This window comes from Cucumis melo, chromosome 2 (assembly GCF_025177605.1).
Source record: "Cucumis melo cultivar AY chromosome 2, USDA_Cmelo_AY_1.0, whole genome shotgun sequence".
Classification (NCBI taxonomy): domain Eukaryota; kingdom Viridiplantae; phylum Streptophyta; class Magnoliopsida; order Cucurbitales; family Cucurbitaceae; genus Cucumis; species Cucumis melo.
The window spans coordinates 1,300,442-1,315,586 of NC_066858.1; the positions used below are offsets into that span (position 1 = coordinate 1,300,442).

Here is a 15,145-nt window from a genome sequence, read left to right on the forward strand (position 1 = left end):
TTAAATAGACCATGAATAATTCATAATTAAAAAAAGAGATTTGTAAACATAATAAAATTAATTACTTTGATAAATAACAACATTTTATGTATCATATTCGTTAAGTCTCCATATCATACCACAAGTAACTGGACCATCCACAAAATCTCCTTGTAATGAAAATTATTAAAAAATCGATACCTAGATTTACGTGATTCATTTTAACTAATTTAAGTATTAAACTTGAAAATAAACAAATAAATCTCACCAGTGATCTTCCAACAAATAATTGGATAAAATTGAGTTTTTCATTCAATTTGAACCAATTAAGTGAGCCTTCACAGGACACTCCCAAATAACCAATTTTCTTTTGGGTTTGTTCCTCCCGGATGATAAACCAACACAATATCCAATCCTGGAAGTTGCAAACAATGATATTACAACCATATAAACTTTGATGTTTTTATAATGAAATGAAAATGTATAAACTTTCAGTTCTGAATATACTTTATCAATAATAATAAATATGTTTTTAGGTCTCGAGTGTCCTATGAAAACGAAAAATCGAACCAAACCATTCGATTCAATTTTTTCACCGAACTTCAGCTAAACAACCAAATTTTATAGTAAAAAGATTATTCAGAGTCCATAAGGTATGCCCAAACACATTGGTAAGAAATATACTAATCTTATGGAAACTGATCATACCAACAAAGCATACAAGTAAAAGTATTTGAAAGTTATCATCCTTGTATGGGTTACAAATATCATGTTAACAAAAAGTTAACCAAACCAAAACAAACCTAAACAAATGGCCAGATACACAAGGATCATGTAAAAATATCAACAGATCCCCAAAGCCAAACACAGCCAATGGCCCAATTAGTCAAATTAAGAAACCTCCTCCCTAAAATCTATTTCCTTTTATGTTCTTTCTCTTTTGCTAACTCTATTTTCACACAGCAAGTCACCAATGAAACCACCACTCCAAATCACCACAAACCAAAAAAAGGGGGGGAAAACTTGATAAGAATCATATACCAACAAATTTCTTTCCAATCTTTTGACGGTTAGATTAGATCAGACATCCTTCTTCGGTGACGAGAAAGCATAACTCTCAAGTTTGAATCAGATGAAGTTACCAATTTGCTTTGTGGCAATGGCAGTGACAATGGCAATGGATCCTTTTTTGGTTCTGAGCCATTGACTTGAGGAGGTTCAGTTGAGAGGGTGTCGGGTTCTACGTACCGCGATTTCTTATTAGATAATTGTAGGCTTGCTCTTATACGAAAATCTGAGTAGCTTATGGATTGGGAACTCGAGAATTGGACAGAGCTTCTTGCTCCAAATCTCAAACTTTTCACCCTCCCCGTCACTATTTTGTTTTCTGCGGCACTTTGTCGTTGGCGACTCGCCATTGTAGAAGTCATGAAACGAGGCAATGAATTGGAAACGATAGTTTTACTTGGAACTTTAGATTTTCTTGGAGTGCTAGTGACTTCTTTCCGATCTTCCACGGGCACTATATGGTTCGCTTCCGGAGTATTGACATGTGGATGATGATCGCTAGACAATAGTTTCTTGTTTTCGCATAATAGAAACTCAGCCTTTTGTATTTGGTTCTTGACTTTTTGGCATTCCTCTTGAGCTTCCTTCATGCTTTCATCCAACTCTGCAATCCTTTTCTCTCTTTGCTTCTTCAAGTCCTAATTGAAAAAGGTGAAAGGACTCACTTTCCAATAATACCAAGCAGAATCACATTTAAATTACTAAGGCCTCTCGTTTGATATATATATAAATCTTCTATTTTTATAACTGTGATTGTTTCTTCACAATTTCATGGTTTTCACATCTCTTAAGAATAGGTTTGCATTCTTAGCCAAATTCCAAATACACAAACAGGTGGTAGAAACTACTTTTTATAGTTTTCAGATTTTGGTTTTTATTTTGAAAATAATTTTTAAAAGGTTATTTAGCAAAAGAAAGAAGCTCACGGGTGAAAGTAGTGGGTCTAAGAAATTTAAAAATATACCTCCTGGAGTTCTCGATTTGTCTCGATTGCTCGTGCTCTCTTCGCAAAACTCAATGAGCAGATCGTCTCTGCAACATCTTCTTCACATGGACTTAAATGCACAAGCATTAACACCTTTGAACCATCACCTATACGATTCGTTCAAAAGTCACTTGAGAGGATATATATAAAAAGGGTTGGGCAAAAATCACATAGAAGGAGAATGTGTTTGTATACTCATTTAAAAATAAAATGGATGATCTTGATTCTTTTGATACTTTAAATTAGTTTGAGATCATGGATTCATAATTAGATCATAAAAAGATTCAACTTTTCCCTTTATTCCCTTCAACAGTTTCACAAGCTGAAGTAATATGTAAGGAACAATGTCATAAAGAAGATACCTAAGGAATCTTTGAGTATTTGAGTTAGCTTGCTATTTCTGCAACCAAAGTAACAAAAACAGAACTCAGAAGAAAAACAAGTTTCATTGGTTGAAGGGACACATACATTTGCCGAACACAATACGATAAACTCATGTCACTAACACAAGACTTGCCTGTAAGGTACATGACCTCTCTTTCTCCTTAGAGCTGCAATAACATCACCCAAAGCTGAAAGTGAAAGATTTATCGCTCTTCCCTCGTCGAGAGTTAGACCACACGCACCAGTTTTCAACAATCTCTCACTTCCCCCAAGATCCACCATCCATAGTTTGCTTACTTCGGTTTTAGCTTTCGAAGCATCCACGCAGCGATAAATGGTGACCTTCGTTAAGCTAGATATATGAAGCTAAGAAGATAATGTAACTATCAAGCCAAAATAATCCAGGAACAAGTTAGGGAGTACTGATTCGATGAGAAACACACCAGTGCGATCGGCTAGATGTTTCATTCACATTAGTCCATGAAGTAGATCGAACCCGCCTTCCCTTATTATACCACCATCTGGCTTTCTCGAAGTCAGGAATCGGGACTTCTGTTAGGCCCTCGATCTCAACGAATCCTTTTTGATCTGTTTGAATGTTGAGATTGCTGTAGTAGAGTTAGCCAATCATAGTAAGCAAATCAATAATCGGGTCACCAGTTGAATGCAATATGGATCAATCTTGGGATTTACCATTTTTCATACATTCTTGAGGCTGCTTTTGGGGCCAGAAGATCTCTAAGACTACCCATGTAAACCTCCAACATACTCATGGAAAACGTCACAGTAGATGAAGCACCGACGGAGGTTTGATGAAAGAGCATCTCGAGAGCACGGGGGACTATACCTGGCTGCTCCATTTTCCCATCCTGTTCGATTGTCACGTTTTATCAATTGCCAACACTAGAGCAATAGAATTTCCTCAACATTATAGCAATCTTTCATTACTGACCATGGTATATGTCTTGCCGGTACCCGTTTGACCATAAGCTATTATACATACGTTTCGACCGTCGAGAGCAGATTGGATTATTGGTTCCACCTCAGAGTAGATTTCCTCTGCCCAGTGTTTCAAGAATAAAGATCTAACTTTAACTACAATTCAAAACTCAATCAAAACACACATCAATGGTAGATTAGAGCTAACCTTGGGATGTTTCTTTGGAGAAAATCTTATCAAATTCAAATTCCTTTTTAGTTCCTGACGACCGAACCCTGACCTTATCTTGCTCCACCAAAATGGGATCACAAATTCTTCTCCGATCTGTCAGTAGGAACGGGCGAACTCGACAAAACACACGAATGCTGCCTGAAATAGAGTTGAATTACCATGTTCAAGTTCATGATCTAACAAGCAACTACATTCTAGAGTTCAACATTAATTTCTTAACTACCTTTAATATCTAAAATCTTATTCAAAGCTTCTCTCCGTTTCTCGTCCGATGCCCTCAGCTTCAATCTCAATTGTTCAATTTCACCTGGAGATAATTAAATCAGTCCAGCCATTTATACAATGAATAACCAAAACATTAATTACAATAACTCTCTTACAGAAAAACTTACCTTCTAGATTCAGCATTGATTGATGGAGCTCAGCATTTTTATGCTCAGGTACAATATCCACATCTGTATAAACAGCTGTGAGCGGGGGTGAATCCGACAACATCGAAGTTGAACGGATTCCATTAGAGAAATCCAAGTTTGATTCCACAGGAGATAGTGATTTCATTGACTCCATGACAGTAGCAGAACACAATAAGATCTATTCTTTTTCTTCACAAATGAACATTACTAAAGAAAGAAAGAAAAGAAAAAAGGGAAGAACAGCAAAAAAAAAACAAAAACAAAAAGAACAGCTGATCCTCTAATGGAGAAATGCAGTATTCAAGAAACAAAGGACAACCCAACTTTCCTTCCAAACAGAACAGAGAAATGAAAAAATCAACAGAAATGAACTAAAACCAAGAATGATTCTTCAAATAAAAAAGAAAATGACAATGAGAACAGTTCATTCTCTAGAAAGACAAACATTAATCATCACAACAAAATCTCCAAAAACAGGGAAAGAGGGAAAGGCAAGTGAAGTGAAAATGGGCAAAAGGGAAAATAGATTCAAATCCAAGGAAATGGGGCAGTTCTTCACAAAACCCAAGATCAAAAAAGGTTAGAAGAACTAAGATTAAAAAGGGTTTGGGACAGAAGTACAAATAGAATGAGAAAAAGGGAGAAGAAAAGAAAAGCCCTAGAATAAACCCATCAAAGAGAAGAAGAAGAAGAAGAATGGAATCAACAAGAACAAAAATTTCAAAATAACTATAAAAAAACTAAGAAATATAGGGAGTTAGAAGAAAAAAAAAGTAGGTGGGTGGTGAGAGAAATTTTGAAAAGCTTCAATAATTGAACACTCCACAAGAACTTTGATTGAGAGGTTGTGTGAAAACTTCTTAACATCTGGGGGGACAAGAATGACCACCAAGAAAAAATATAATTTTTATTCCTTAAATTTCTCCCCACCAAAAAAAAATTGTTTTGTTGGAGTCTGAAAGAATCTTTTCAGTTGGTCAAGATCTATCCATTCAAGTATTGAACTGTAAAGTTTTGTTTTTTATTATTATTATCAATAATTTGTAATAATTATAATTAATATTTTACTTACTCTTGTTTTTTTGGTGTTTAAGAAGAGAGAGTTGATGGGCAAAAAGTGAAATAAAGTAAAATAATGTCCTTTTCGGTTATAATGCTTTTTTGTTCCTTCCCCTTCAAGAGTTTTTTCCATAAAAAAAATTAATGTTAATAGAAGAAAATAATATTAAAAAAAAAAAAAGGAAGGAAAATATTTTAACTATTAAGATATAAGTAAGTCGATTTTTTTTTCTTTACAATTGAGGACTTCAAATTTTGAGATCGATAGTAAATGTCTATGTTAATAGAGTTATGTTCGTATTAACACGTTGGTATATTCGAGTATTCAATTATTCAATACGGTAAATTAGGGTGTTCATTTTCATAATATTAGATATACATAACTAAAAATGTTTCAAATATTATATCATAATATTAAAATTATTTGAAATGTATATATTATATCAAGCATGGTATGATGTAACAATAACTAACTATATTAAATAACATCTCAAAGGAAAGATCCTTTTCATAATTAAGTATAGGTGTATTTTTGGCACTTTAATAGATGATTTTTAGTAAAAATAAATTCAAAGTATTTTAATTACTTTTTATAAAAATAAATGTTTAAATATGAGTGTGTATACAATATAAAAGGATCCAAAATTTATAGAAACAAACTTAATTTAGATATTCATTTATTTTATTTTATTTTATTTTTTAATTTGACCAAAATTTGAAATAAATATATCTGAAAATGGGAAAGCTTAATCATGAATAGAGAGTTCTTATTGAAGGAAAGCTTAATCATTATCACAATTCATGAGACAAACATCTTTCATGTAAATCTACTACATAAAAGTGAAATAATTATAATATTGAATCAATGTTTTTTATTGCTTAAAGCAATTTTTGAATAGGATTTGCTTGATAATTTATTACCAATTTTTTTAATTTCTCATCTCACAAATTCTTTTGGAGAAATTTTCCAAAAAAAAAAAAATACAAAATATTTGTAAATCATTTTTTTTAACTTGAGTGATATTTTATTATTTGTGTAAATATTGTGTAATTTTATTATATTTGAAAAAGAAAAATACCCTTTCAATTTTCTCCCTTCTAATGAAAATATCTCAAAATTTCGATAATACTTTTAAACTTCAAAAATAGAAATTAAAGAATACACTTATCCTTAATTGTTATTAGAAACTATGTATACTTTGTTTAAAAATATCTATAATCTTTAAAAGTTTCATTAATATTTTGATTATTAATATATGGAGGGAAAACGTTAGTACCATTAATGATATCAATAATATATATGCTATTAGTAATTTTGAACCAACGAGCAAATTATCTCAATAAGCTTGAGTCATTAAACAACTTCACGAAGGTTAGATAAGCCGTAAAATGTCACGTAAGGTCTAAGAGAAGCTCTTAGAAAGAGAACGGAATAGTTTCAAGCTCATTTTGAGCTCCTGAACTTAGGGTGATGCGAGTATGATGAATAGAATATTGACGACATTTTAAGTACTAATTTTTGACAAGTTTGAGTATAATTGAACTTGTCAAGATGTAACATTTAATTAAGATATTAGAGCTCTCAATTCCTCCCTTTCGATTCATGATTGAACTCAAAATAAATAAATAAACACGATATTTTGAAGAATAATTACTATTTTTATTTTATCAATACATCAAAAAGTGGATTTCCATTTACAATTCAAATTGGATGGGATTATTTCACCTATTTCTAGGCGTGTACTTAAACAAACTACATTGAAATCCAAAATGATTTTAAAAATATTAGAAATTCAATGAACAAAAATATTATTCAAAACTTGTTTAGTTCATGAGATCTAAAACAATTTTAAATGTATAAAGTAAAAGAGAATTGTAGTTAATGAGTTGGTTTGGAAGAAGAGATTGATTGGTCATCACATCTAATCTTTGCTGGACTTTGACTCCAAGCAAAATAAATTACTTTGTTGATTCTCTACACTGCTCATAGCTTCCTTACCATACAACCCTAAAGGTAGGCTTTCCACGTGTTTAGGAGGACACGTGGCACTATATAATTAGGTAGGACGATTCCAACTCGAGTGCATACGGAAAGCATACAATTTATGATTCTATACTTTTAGGTTTAGTTCATTTGGTTATTATATTCGTCTTCAACTATATATATTTGAAAATAACCATTTTGATACGTTTATTTGTATTTATTTAAAATTAACTAAAAATGAGAGTACAAAGATGGAAACGAACATTATTGAAAGAAAAAAACTTGCAAATATAGTAATCACGTCTAAAGTAATTAAAGATAAAACATTTTTGTTTTTTTTTTTTTTGTAAATACAGTGAAATTTAGATTCAACTCTCGTGGTATAACCCATCAATAATATAGACAACATAATCAATCGCTAACAGATATTTATCGTCGAAAAAGTTTATCACTATCAATAGATTTCACTGATTTGCAATTTTTCGAAAGTATTGTTATACAGTTAATTATTTACTATAAAAGTACTACCACATCCAATTTGTCCTTAGATAAATATCAAAACAATACTTTAAATGAGCGTTTGAGCACTGAGTGAATTATTATAGTTTGATTATAATAATTTTTGTTTTTTATGTAAATTATTTTAGTTTGGATTATAATAATATATATTCAGTATGTAGCATATTTTAGTTTGATAATAAAACAGTGAATACTATAGTAAATAATAAAAGAACGATAAATGTTGGTATCACATTTAAAGTTTTGAAATAATATTTACTATAGCTAATTTGAAATTTTTAAATAATATTTAGAGAGACGTGGTTATTATAGTACTAGATAATTTTTTGTCGAGAGAGTTCATGAAATTTAAAAATCAAATAAACAAAATTCGAAATATAAAAATAAAAATGAGTATTTTATACATAAGAGAGAAGTAAAATAATATTGAAATAAAAAAAAATATTCTAACAATTTTACGGTGGAGACTTTACGTTGACGGTGAAGGGTGGGGTAATTATGAGGGTAAAAAACTGACAAAAGGATTCACATCACATGCAAAGATGCTGAATTTCATAATACAAAAAGAGAGAGAGAGAATTTCCAAAACGTGGGTTCCACTTCCCTATCAAAGCTGCACCCAACACACACACAACCTTCCAACACTAACTCTTTGAAAAAAATACCATTATTTGTTGAATATTATGCTTTTGCATCCCTACGTAGGTAGGAAAAGTTATCGGGTCGGGTTGGATCAATTCTTTTTTCGTTTTTACGTTGATATAATGTTGTAGAGCATGTTATTGTGATTGCATAGGCGGAATGTTTTTTGTTGTCGTTGGTGATTGAAAATTTGTTATTATGGGTAGTTGATAATTAAATACGACTTTATTTTTTCCTTACAAAATTATAATTTTTTTTATTTTAATGTTTTCGATTGATTTGACTTTAAAATTTCTAGATTCGTTGAAATTTTTCATTGTTGGAATTGAGAAGTTTTTATAGATTCTAAATTTAGGTTTTTCAATGCTGATGTCAAGTAACGTTATACTTTACGTTTTTTAAAATGTTGAGTGATCGACTATTAAGTATAATGTGATATTAAAGAAACATAACATATATGCACGAAAAAAAATCAAGTCGAAAAATGGTTAAAGAAATTACATATGGTATTGTTCTAGTTATCGTGATATATAAAATTTGAATCTAAAAATAAATCGAAAAGATACGAGTAAATGTCAAGAAACCTACATAAGCAATCAATTAGTTGAAGTGCAAATATCTTTTTTTCTTTGAGGAAAATCGAACCCTCTTATTGAATTTTTTCATGTCAACCATCAGTGCAACAGATATTCACTGATTTGTTCCCTTCATGATACAAAATTCCAATTGAAATGTTGTGTATAGCTCAAACGACATGGGAAATATTAAGTTCAAAGCTGCACGATTAAAGCACCCTTCTTTTGACTCATTTGATTTTCACAAAACTAACGAGGAAAAATAAAAATATACATATGAGTTTGTTTGTATCTATTGACAAAATATTTATACTCTATATAACTAAAATATAAAACTTATTATACTCTATTTGATGTGAAGTGTAAATACTTTTCTGAATGTTCTGATTTTGATAATTTTCTCAAACCCCAAAAACTTAATAATAAAATTGATCAAAATTTTACCAAATTGTATTATTAGATTTGAATACCGGAAGACATGAAACACATATCCATCTTACAAGAACTACGTAAAACTCCAATGTTATATGATATTAAACTATATCAATATATGTAATTACACTACCGACGAATTTAGTATTGGTTCATATAGCCCCTCTCAACTTTATTATCTTTATATAGTATACATAACAGAAACTATTAAATGTATATAATTTTTTTTTTGTTAATTATGTTATTATCATTAACTTTTGAATGAGACATTTTTAAATATCGTAAAATAAATTAAAGTATTTACTAAACAAAATGATAGACTTCTATTACTACCTATCGGTCTCAATCAATATTTATCATTGATAAAATCTAAAATTTTATTATATGACTAAAATATTTTATCAAATGAGAGAATTTCTCTCTCTTTTTTATTTTATTTTATTTTTATTTTATTTTTTTATATATTTTTAAATTAAATGAGTAAATATTAAAACACTCAAAAGGAAAAAGTGTATTGGTCGCCGGCCCAGCCCGAATATTCGCCGTCATAAACCTCCGGACAGACTAAAACCCTAAGACATCAACCAGGAGAAGAAGCCGATATTCAAAACTCCTTTGTTTTCCCACCATGCGTTCATCCTCTCGAGCTCTCATCAAATTGTCCAAGAAAACCACTTGGAACCCAAATTTGTTTTTCCCCGTCTCTTCTTCCGATCACAATCCTCATAACTGTTATTTGACTCTGTTACAATCCCGATCCATATTCTCCACGACTCAGCTTCATGGTTCGTGGATGGACAAGATCAAGGGAGTCATCACTGGGAAGAAAACTACTACGGAAGGAACTGACATCAGCTCCGAGTCCTTTACTCTCCTCAGTACGCCTCATTTCCCATCGCTTGCCGTTCCATTTCTTCAGTTGCACGATTTTATTCGTAAACATGGCGACAGATTGGCCATTTTTTTAACAATTTTTTTAAGAACTATTTATTTTTCTTAGGGTTTGCTGATGAGTTGAAAAATGCCCGGAGAGTGGGAGCATTCAAGCAATATATAGTGGGAAGAAGTAGTGAAGCAACTTTTGCAGATGCTTTTGAGAAGCAGGAAGCAATTATTCGCTATTTGGGAGGTTTTGATGCCACTGGAGAGGTTGGTTATTTTTCTTCACTTTGTTCGAGTTTTTGTGGGGAAGTCATTCTGTCTGATCGTAACGTAACCGTGCAGTCCATGTTTGGAGTATTTTCTTTAGTTTAGGAAAAATTTTGGATTGCTTATTTTACTGCTTATCAATTTCACCTGCCTCTTTTTTTCATTTTGCGGATTAAAAACATCTGAATGGGGTCTCTTTTCTGAATTTTCTAGCACATACTACTTTTCTTTTCTCAAGCTCCCGATACCTCAAAAAAAAAAAAAAAAAAAAAAAAAGATTTACCGACTTTCTGCTCTTTTTTTTTTTTTTTTTTTTTTGCCATGAAACCCAAATGGAACGTAGGAAAGGGGAATGAAAGCTTTCGCTCAGCCTAATGTGGTTTACTAGAAAGACCTCCGTTTAGCAACATGTATCTGTTAAAGAATAAACTGCATAGCATATTGTTAAACAGACCAAGAAGCCACTGGAAAAAAAGATATGGATAATTAGGTAAACGTAGTTTCTTTCCAGTCCAAAACTTTGATGGTTTCTCACCATCCAAGTGTTCCATAAGAAGCTTCTGATGATGTTGAAAAGGACTTGAGTGATCTCTGGTCTTTGGTGAAGTTTCATGTTTCCTTTTTTGCTTCATTTTCGAAGACTTTTGTAATTTCATAGACTTTTTGGTGAAGTTTCATGTTTCTATATATAAGAAAGTTGATGTGTAGGTGTAACTTGTGGGAAGGGGAGGAAGAAAGAAAAGGATTGCACTTGGCTAGGTGGGGGTCATTGAGAGGTCGATTGCCTTGAGGGGTCTAGAGATTGGGAATTTAAGGTTCCATTACAAAGCTTTGTTAGCTAAATGGTTGCGGTGGTTCTCCCATGAGTAATTCTTCTCTCTGGGAAATTGGGATAGGATCAGGGCTACCAAGTCTGGGCCTCGTTCTTTTGAATGGCTGCTACATGGAGTTAAAGGCACATATTGAAACTTAGGGAAGGATATTCCTAAGGAGCTCTCTTCTTTCTCTCATTTGGTTTGTCATGTGGTCTAAAAGGGTAAGGATATTTACTTTTGGGAAAAGCTGGGGGCAGGGGATAGACCCTTCTGAGCATTGTTTTCACATCTCTTTCACTCGTCTCCTATAAAATTCTTTAGGTGTCCAATTTTTTAGTTTGGTCGAGGAGCTCCCTGTCCTTTTTGTTTGGTTTTTATTGCTCTTTGTTTGATAGGGAAGCGAGGGATGTGACCTGTTGTTTGACCTTGCTTGAAGAGGTTGTCTTTAGATAAGGGAGAAAGGATGTTAGGTTGTGGAGTCTCAATCCTTCAAAGGGATTCTCGTGTAACTCTTTCTTTCATTGCCTTCTTGATTCGTCTCCCTTAGACGAGTCAGTTTTAAAGGTCTATAAAGGATTAAGATTCCTACAAAGGTTAAGTTTTTTACATTGCAAGTTTTACACGGAAGAGTTAACACCTTGATTGGCTCGCGAGGAAGATTTCATCTTATGTTGGTGCTCTTTCCAATATTTCTATTGGAAGGCAGATGATGACTTGGATCGTATCCTTTGGAGTTGTGAGTTCACAAGAGCATTTGTAGTGAGTCTAGTGACTTTGTTCAGCCGTTTCATTTCTTGCTAGCTCATCATGAAATGATCTAGGAGTTCCTCCTCCATTTGCCCTTATGAGAGAGTAACTGTTTTCTTTGGCTTGTTGGGGTGTGCGAGCGCTATTTTGTGGGATCTTTGAGAGAGGGAAATGATAGAGTGTTTATAGGGTTGGAAAGGGACCCGGGTGATGTTTGGTCCGTTGTTAGATTTCCTGTTTCCCTTTAAGTTTTGATTTTCGAGGACCTTTTGAATTATTCTATATGTTCTTTTTTGCATAGTGGGCCCCTTCTTTCAATAGGATTCAAGTTTTTATTATATATATATATATATAAAGAAAATCGTATAGAGGTTCGTTAGGGGTTTGAGGGTCTATGTGATGCAATTTTGAAAACATTTTTTTCTCTTTGGTTATTTTGTTTTGTTTGAGATGACTAGGGTTACATTCCTTTGAGGAAAAATGTGTTTTTCTCTTTGCTTGGATCCATCTCACTCCTTTTAGAATTTGTATCTTCTAAGAAAAATGTATCTTCTTTCCGACATTTCTTTTGTAATTACTTGGCTAAAATTCGAGGTACTTGGACCCTCCCCTTTTTGAGATCTCTCTGAAGTTGTGTTTCACTCACCAAAATATTGCATCCCTCCCTTTTCATTCACCTTAACTAATCGCCAACATACACTGAATGTAATACCTACTAACATCTCAAATTCTATCCTACCTTCCTACTAGCATTCCTATATGAGTTTAAGAAAAAACTAGCGGTTCCTTTTAGTGTTCTTTTATCTTCTAAAGAAAATGAAAAAGAAAGAAAGAAAGAAATGTGTTCTGCATTCTGCACTCTCTAACCGTTGTTTCTTTCCAACAGTTCCCATATTAATATTAATTTACATTTCTGGATAAGTTCTCTGATTGTGATCTTAGGCTTCCTGATCTTTAGAACATCCAAACCAGCCAAAAGCAAGAAGCAGCAAAAAATTGTAACTGCACAATCGCTGATGTTGAGAATGCGTTGTCAAAGTTTTTGTGGGCTAAAGAAGCACAAAAGAAGATCGAGAAGCTAAAGGAAGAAGGAAAACCTTTGCCAACAAGCATTGCCGAGGTAGAAATTTAAATGTAGTCCCCTGTTGTTAAGAATGAAGTTCATTATCGCAATTACTTTATGAAGCCAAATTTTTTTAATTATTTTATGGATTCATTCAATTTTTTTTCTTTACTACTGGCTAAGACTCGGTTCCTATTGCTTTTCTACCATCGTGAGGACTGGGAAGAAGGGCTTGGAGCTTCTTTTCTCCTGTCTTCTGCTTCTTGTATACTCTTATAGTTTTATAAAATATAATATCTGTTTCTTTCTTACACAAATGTGACAATGCTCAACTAATCATATTTTCTACAAACCATGTGTTTATTAGGTCCAGAAACTGGTGGGTTCAAATCCATTGGATCTAGCTAGGTCAAATTTGGCCAAGAGTGGCCAGATAAGCCGGAATGCTCTCTGTCCTTGCGGATCAAAGAAGAGATATAAACGGTATTTAATTTAGAACACGTACCAGTTTTCCATTTATTATTCACTGAATTGCAGTAGTACCTAAAATATTTCTTTGTTGAACTTGCTATTAGTCCTCTATTCGTAGGTAAAAACAGACCAAATCAGAAAGAAGAATCTGTTAGCGAATAGAAAACTTTGTAAATTATGAAATATTCCCCAAGAGTTGCTATGCTTTAGATAGAGTACAAGCAAGTTTCGTTGTTTGATGCTTAACTAATCTCAGGAATGTTAATTCTTTTTCGTTAGGCATTTATTTATTATTTTTTTAAGAAACAAATTCTATTGATGTATGACATTTACAAAAGAGAGAATATATGCTCAGACCAAAAGAGTTACGAAAGTTAATTGGTCAAAAGATATGAAAGATTATGAGAACTATAGGAAGGTGTACATTTGCACCAAGACTTTGCCGGATAGACAATATTTTCAAAACGTCGAAAAGGTTCTCTTTTTCGTCATCATCCAGCATCTCATTCGTTTAACTGAAAATTTGATTTATTGAAACTTATCCCTTTCATGTTGTCTTATTCTCTAGAGCTCGTTACGCTTGAAAGATGTTTGATTAGTTCAATTCTTTTTGTTGTTTTGAAGGTGCTGCGGGAAGGATCAAACTGTATAAGAAGAGAACTTGCATGTGCCTTTTTTTGTATGAATGATTGACAATGTATGAGAAATTTTTTCTATTCGTCATTCTATTTTATCTTATTTGGTTTTCTGGATTATGATATGTTGAGTCTTCTTCTTTCAATGCATCAAATCCACGCCCTTTATTATAAAGGGATCTTCCATAACTTCTTCAAGGTTATGAGATTTTCAAACTAGTGTGCATTTGTACTGTAAAAGAGAAGGAATATGAATAACAGAAAAGATTCATTGGAAATAATACAAGAGAAGACAATACACGAAATTACTTGGGTACATTTTTACGAGTGAGCTAGGCTAGGAACCAATCGGTGTGCTTGCTTTTTGAACTGTTGAAGTGAGAAGAGGCAAGAGTCTGGGAACCAACTGAAATCGTAGTTACTTGTTGGTTATGTTTTCTTTTCTAAAATGGTGATCTTTGATGTGTTTGGTGTGATTATGAAGAACAGGGTCTTTATGTATATGGCATTGGATGTATTTTATAGAAATGGGAAGTGGAATAGCAAATAGCTAAAGCAATTACATAAAGCTTCAACCACTTACAATTTGTCAAGACGTAACAGTACACCAAATCACCAATAATTATGATTTGGATAAGGGCAAACAACTTTTTAATAGTTTAATCTTCACTTAATTAACCCACATTAACAAAATTCTTTAATTATTGAATCTAAACAAGTTCTGTACATCTACACTCTCTTCACTAGAGAGAGCCTTAATTATTGTCTTTCCACCAAACATTTTTTAAACTAGAAAACCATTAATGCATTTAACAATCTATATGTATGAGTCAAGTCTTAAGATAATTCATTTTTAATATGAAGAAACATTTTTTCTTGAAAAGAATGTCCCATAGTTGTGGAAAAATGGAAAAAGGCAAGCTTACTTTTTTCAAAGAATAAAAAAAATATCTACGTAGTTGACTAGTAAATATATAAGGTCTTTTAGAATGATTCTTCTTTAAGGTTAAAAAAATAAGAAAAATAATCTTGATGTAGAAAAAATACTTGGGTG

The 15,145-nt window shown here is 32.4% G+C and overlaps 2 protein-coding genes across 2 annotated transcripts; one reads left to right on the forward strand and one right to left on the reverse strand.

Annotated features, from left to right (window-relative positions):
- Positions 1 to 684: 684 nt before the first annotated feature.
- LOC103492236 (kinesin-like protein KIN-14U) lies at positions 685 to 4,901 on the reverse strand. The gene is made up of 10 exons (XM_008452528.3): positions 3,980 to 4,901; positions 3,811 to 3,894; positions 3,564 to 3,725; positions 3,369 to 3,475; positions 3,110 to 3,285; positions 2,860 to 3,024; positions 2,550 to 2,768; positions 2,395 to 2,432; positions 2,012 to 2,139; positions 685 to 1,685 (listed from the first exon to the last, which is right to left on the reverse strand). Exons 1-10 carry the CDS (start codon positions 4,152 to 4,154, stop codon positions 1,050 to 1,052), a joined length of 1,890 nt encoding a protein of 629 aa, XP_008450750.1. The 5' UTR covers positions 4,155 to 4,901; the 3' UTR covers positions 685 to 1,049.
- A 4,811-nt stretch (positions 4,902 to 9,712) lies between these two features.
- Positions 9,713 to 14,396, forward strand: LOC103492237 (uncharacterized). The gene is made up of 5 exons (XM_008452529.3): positions 9,713 to 10,089; positions 10,212 to 10,360; positions 12,881 to 13,042; positions 13,353 to 13,468; positions 14,081 to 14,396. The coding sequence occupies exons 1-5, from the start codon at positions 9,840 to 9,842 to the stop codon at positions 14,106 to 14,108; spliced, it is 705 nt and encodes a 234-aa protein (XP_008450751.1). The 5' UTR covers positions 9,713 to 9,839; the 3' UTR covers positions 14,109 to 14,396.
- Positions 14,397 to 15,145: the final 749 nt, after the last annotated feature.

What these genes read in the sequence shown, in the direction of transcription:
- LOC103492236 (XM_008452528.3), bottom strand. Translation starts at nt 4,154, where the DNA reads ATGGAGTCAATGAAATCACTATCTCCTGTGGAATCAAACTTGGATTTC. An exon ending in ATCAATGCTGAATCTAGAAG is followed by an intron (nt 3,895 to 3,979) that starts GTAAGTTTTTCT and finishes AATTATCTCCAG; the next exon opens with GTGAAATTGAACAATTGAGA. An exon ending in CTCCAAAGAAACATCCCAAG is followed by an intron (nt 3,476 to 3,563) that starts GTTAGCTCTAAT and finishes AACACTGGGCAG; the next exon opens with AGGAAATCTACTCTGAGGTG.
- LOC103492237 (XM_008452529.3), top strand. Translation starts at nt 9,840, where the DNA reads ATGCGTTCATCCTCTCGAGCTCTCATCAAATTGTCCAAGAAAACCACT. An exon ending in CGAGTCCTTTACTCTCCTCA is followed by an intron (nt 10,090 to 10,211) that starts GTACGCCTCATT and finishes TATTTTTCTTAG; the next exon opens with GGTTTGCTGATGAGTTGAAA. An exon ending in TCAAAGAAGAGATATAAACG is followed by an intron (nt 13,469 to 14,080) that starts GTATTTAATTTA and finishes GTTGTTTTGAAG; the next exon opens with GTGCTGCGGGAAGGATCAAA.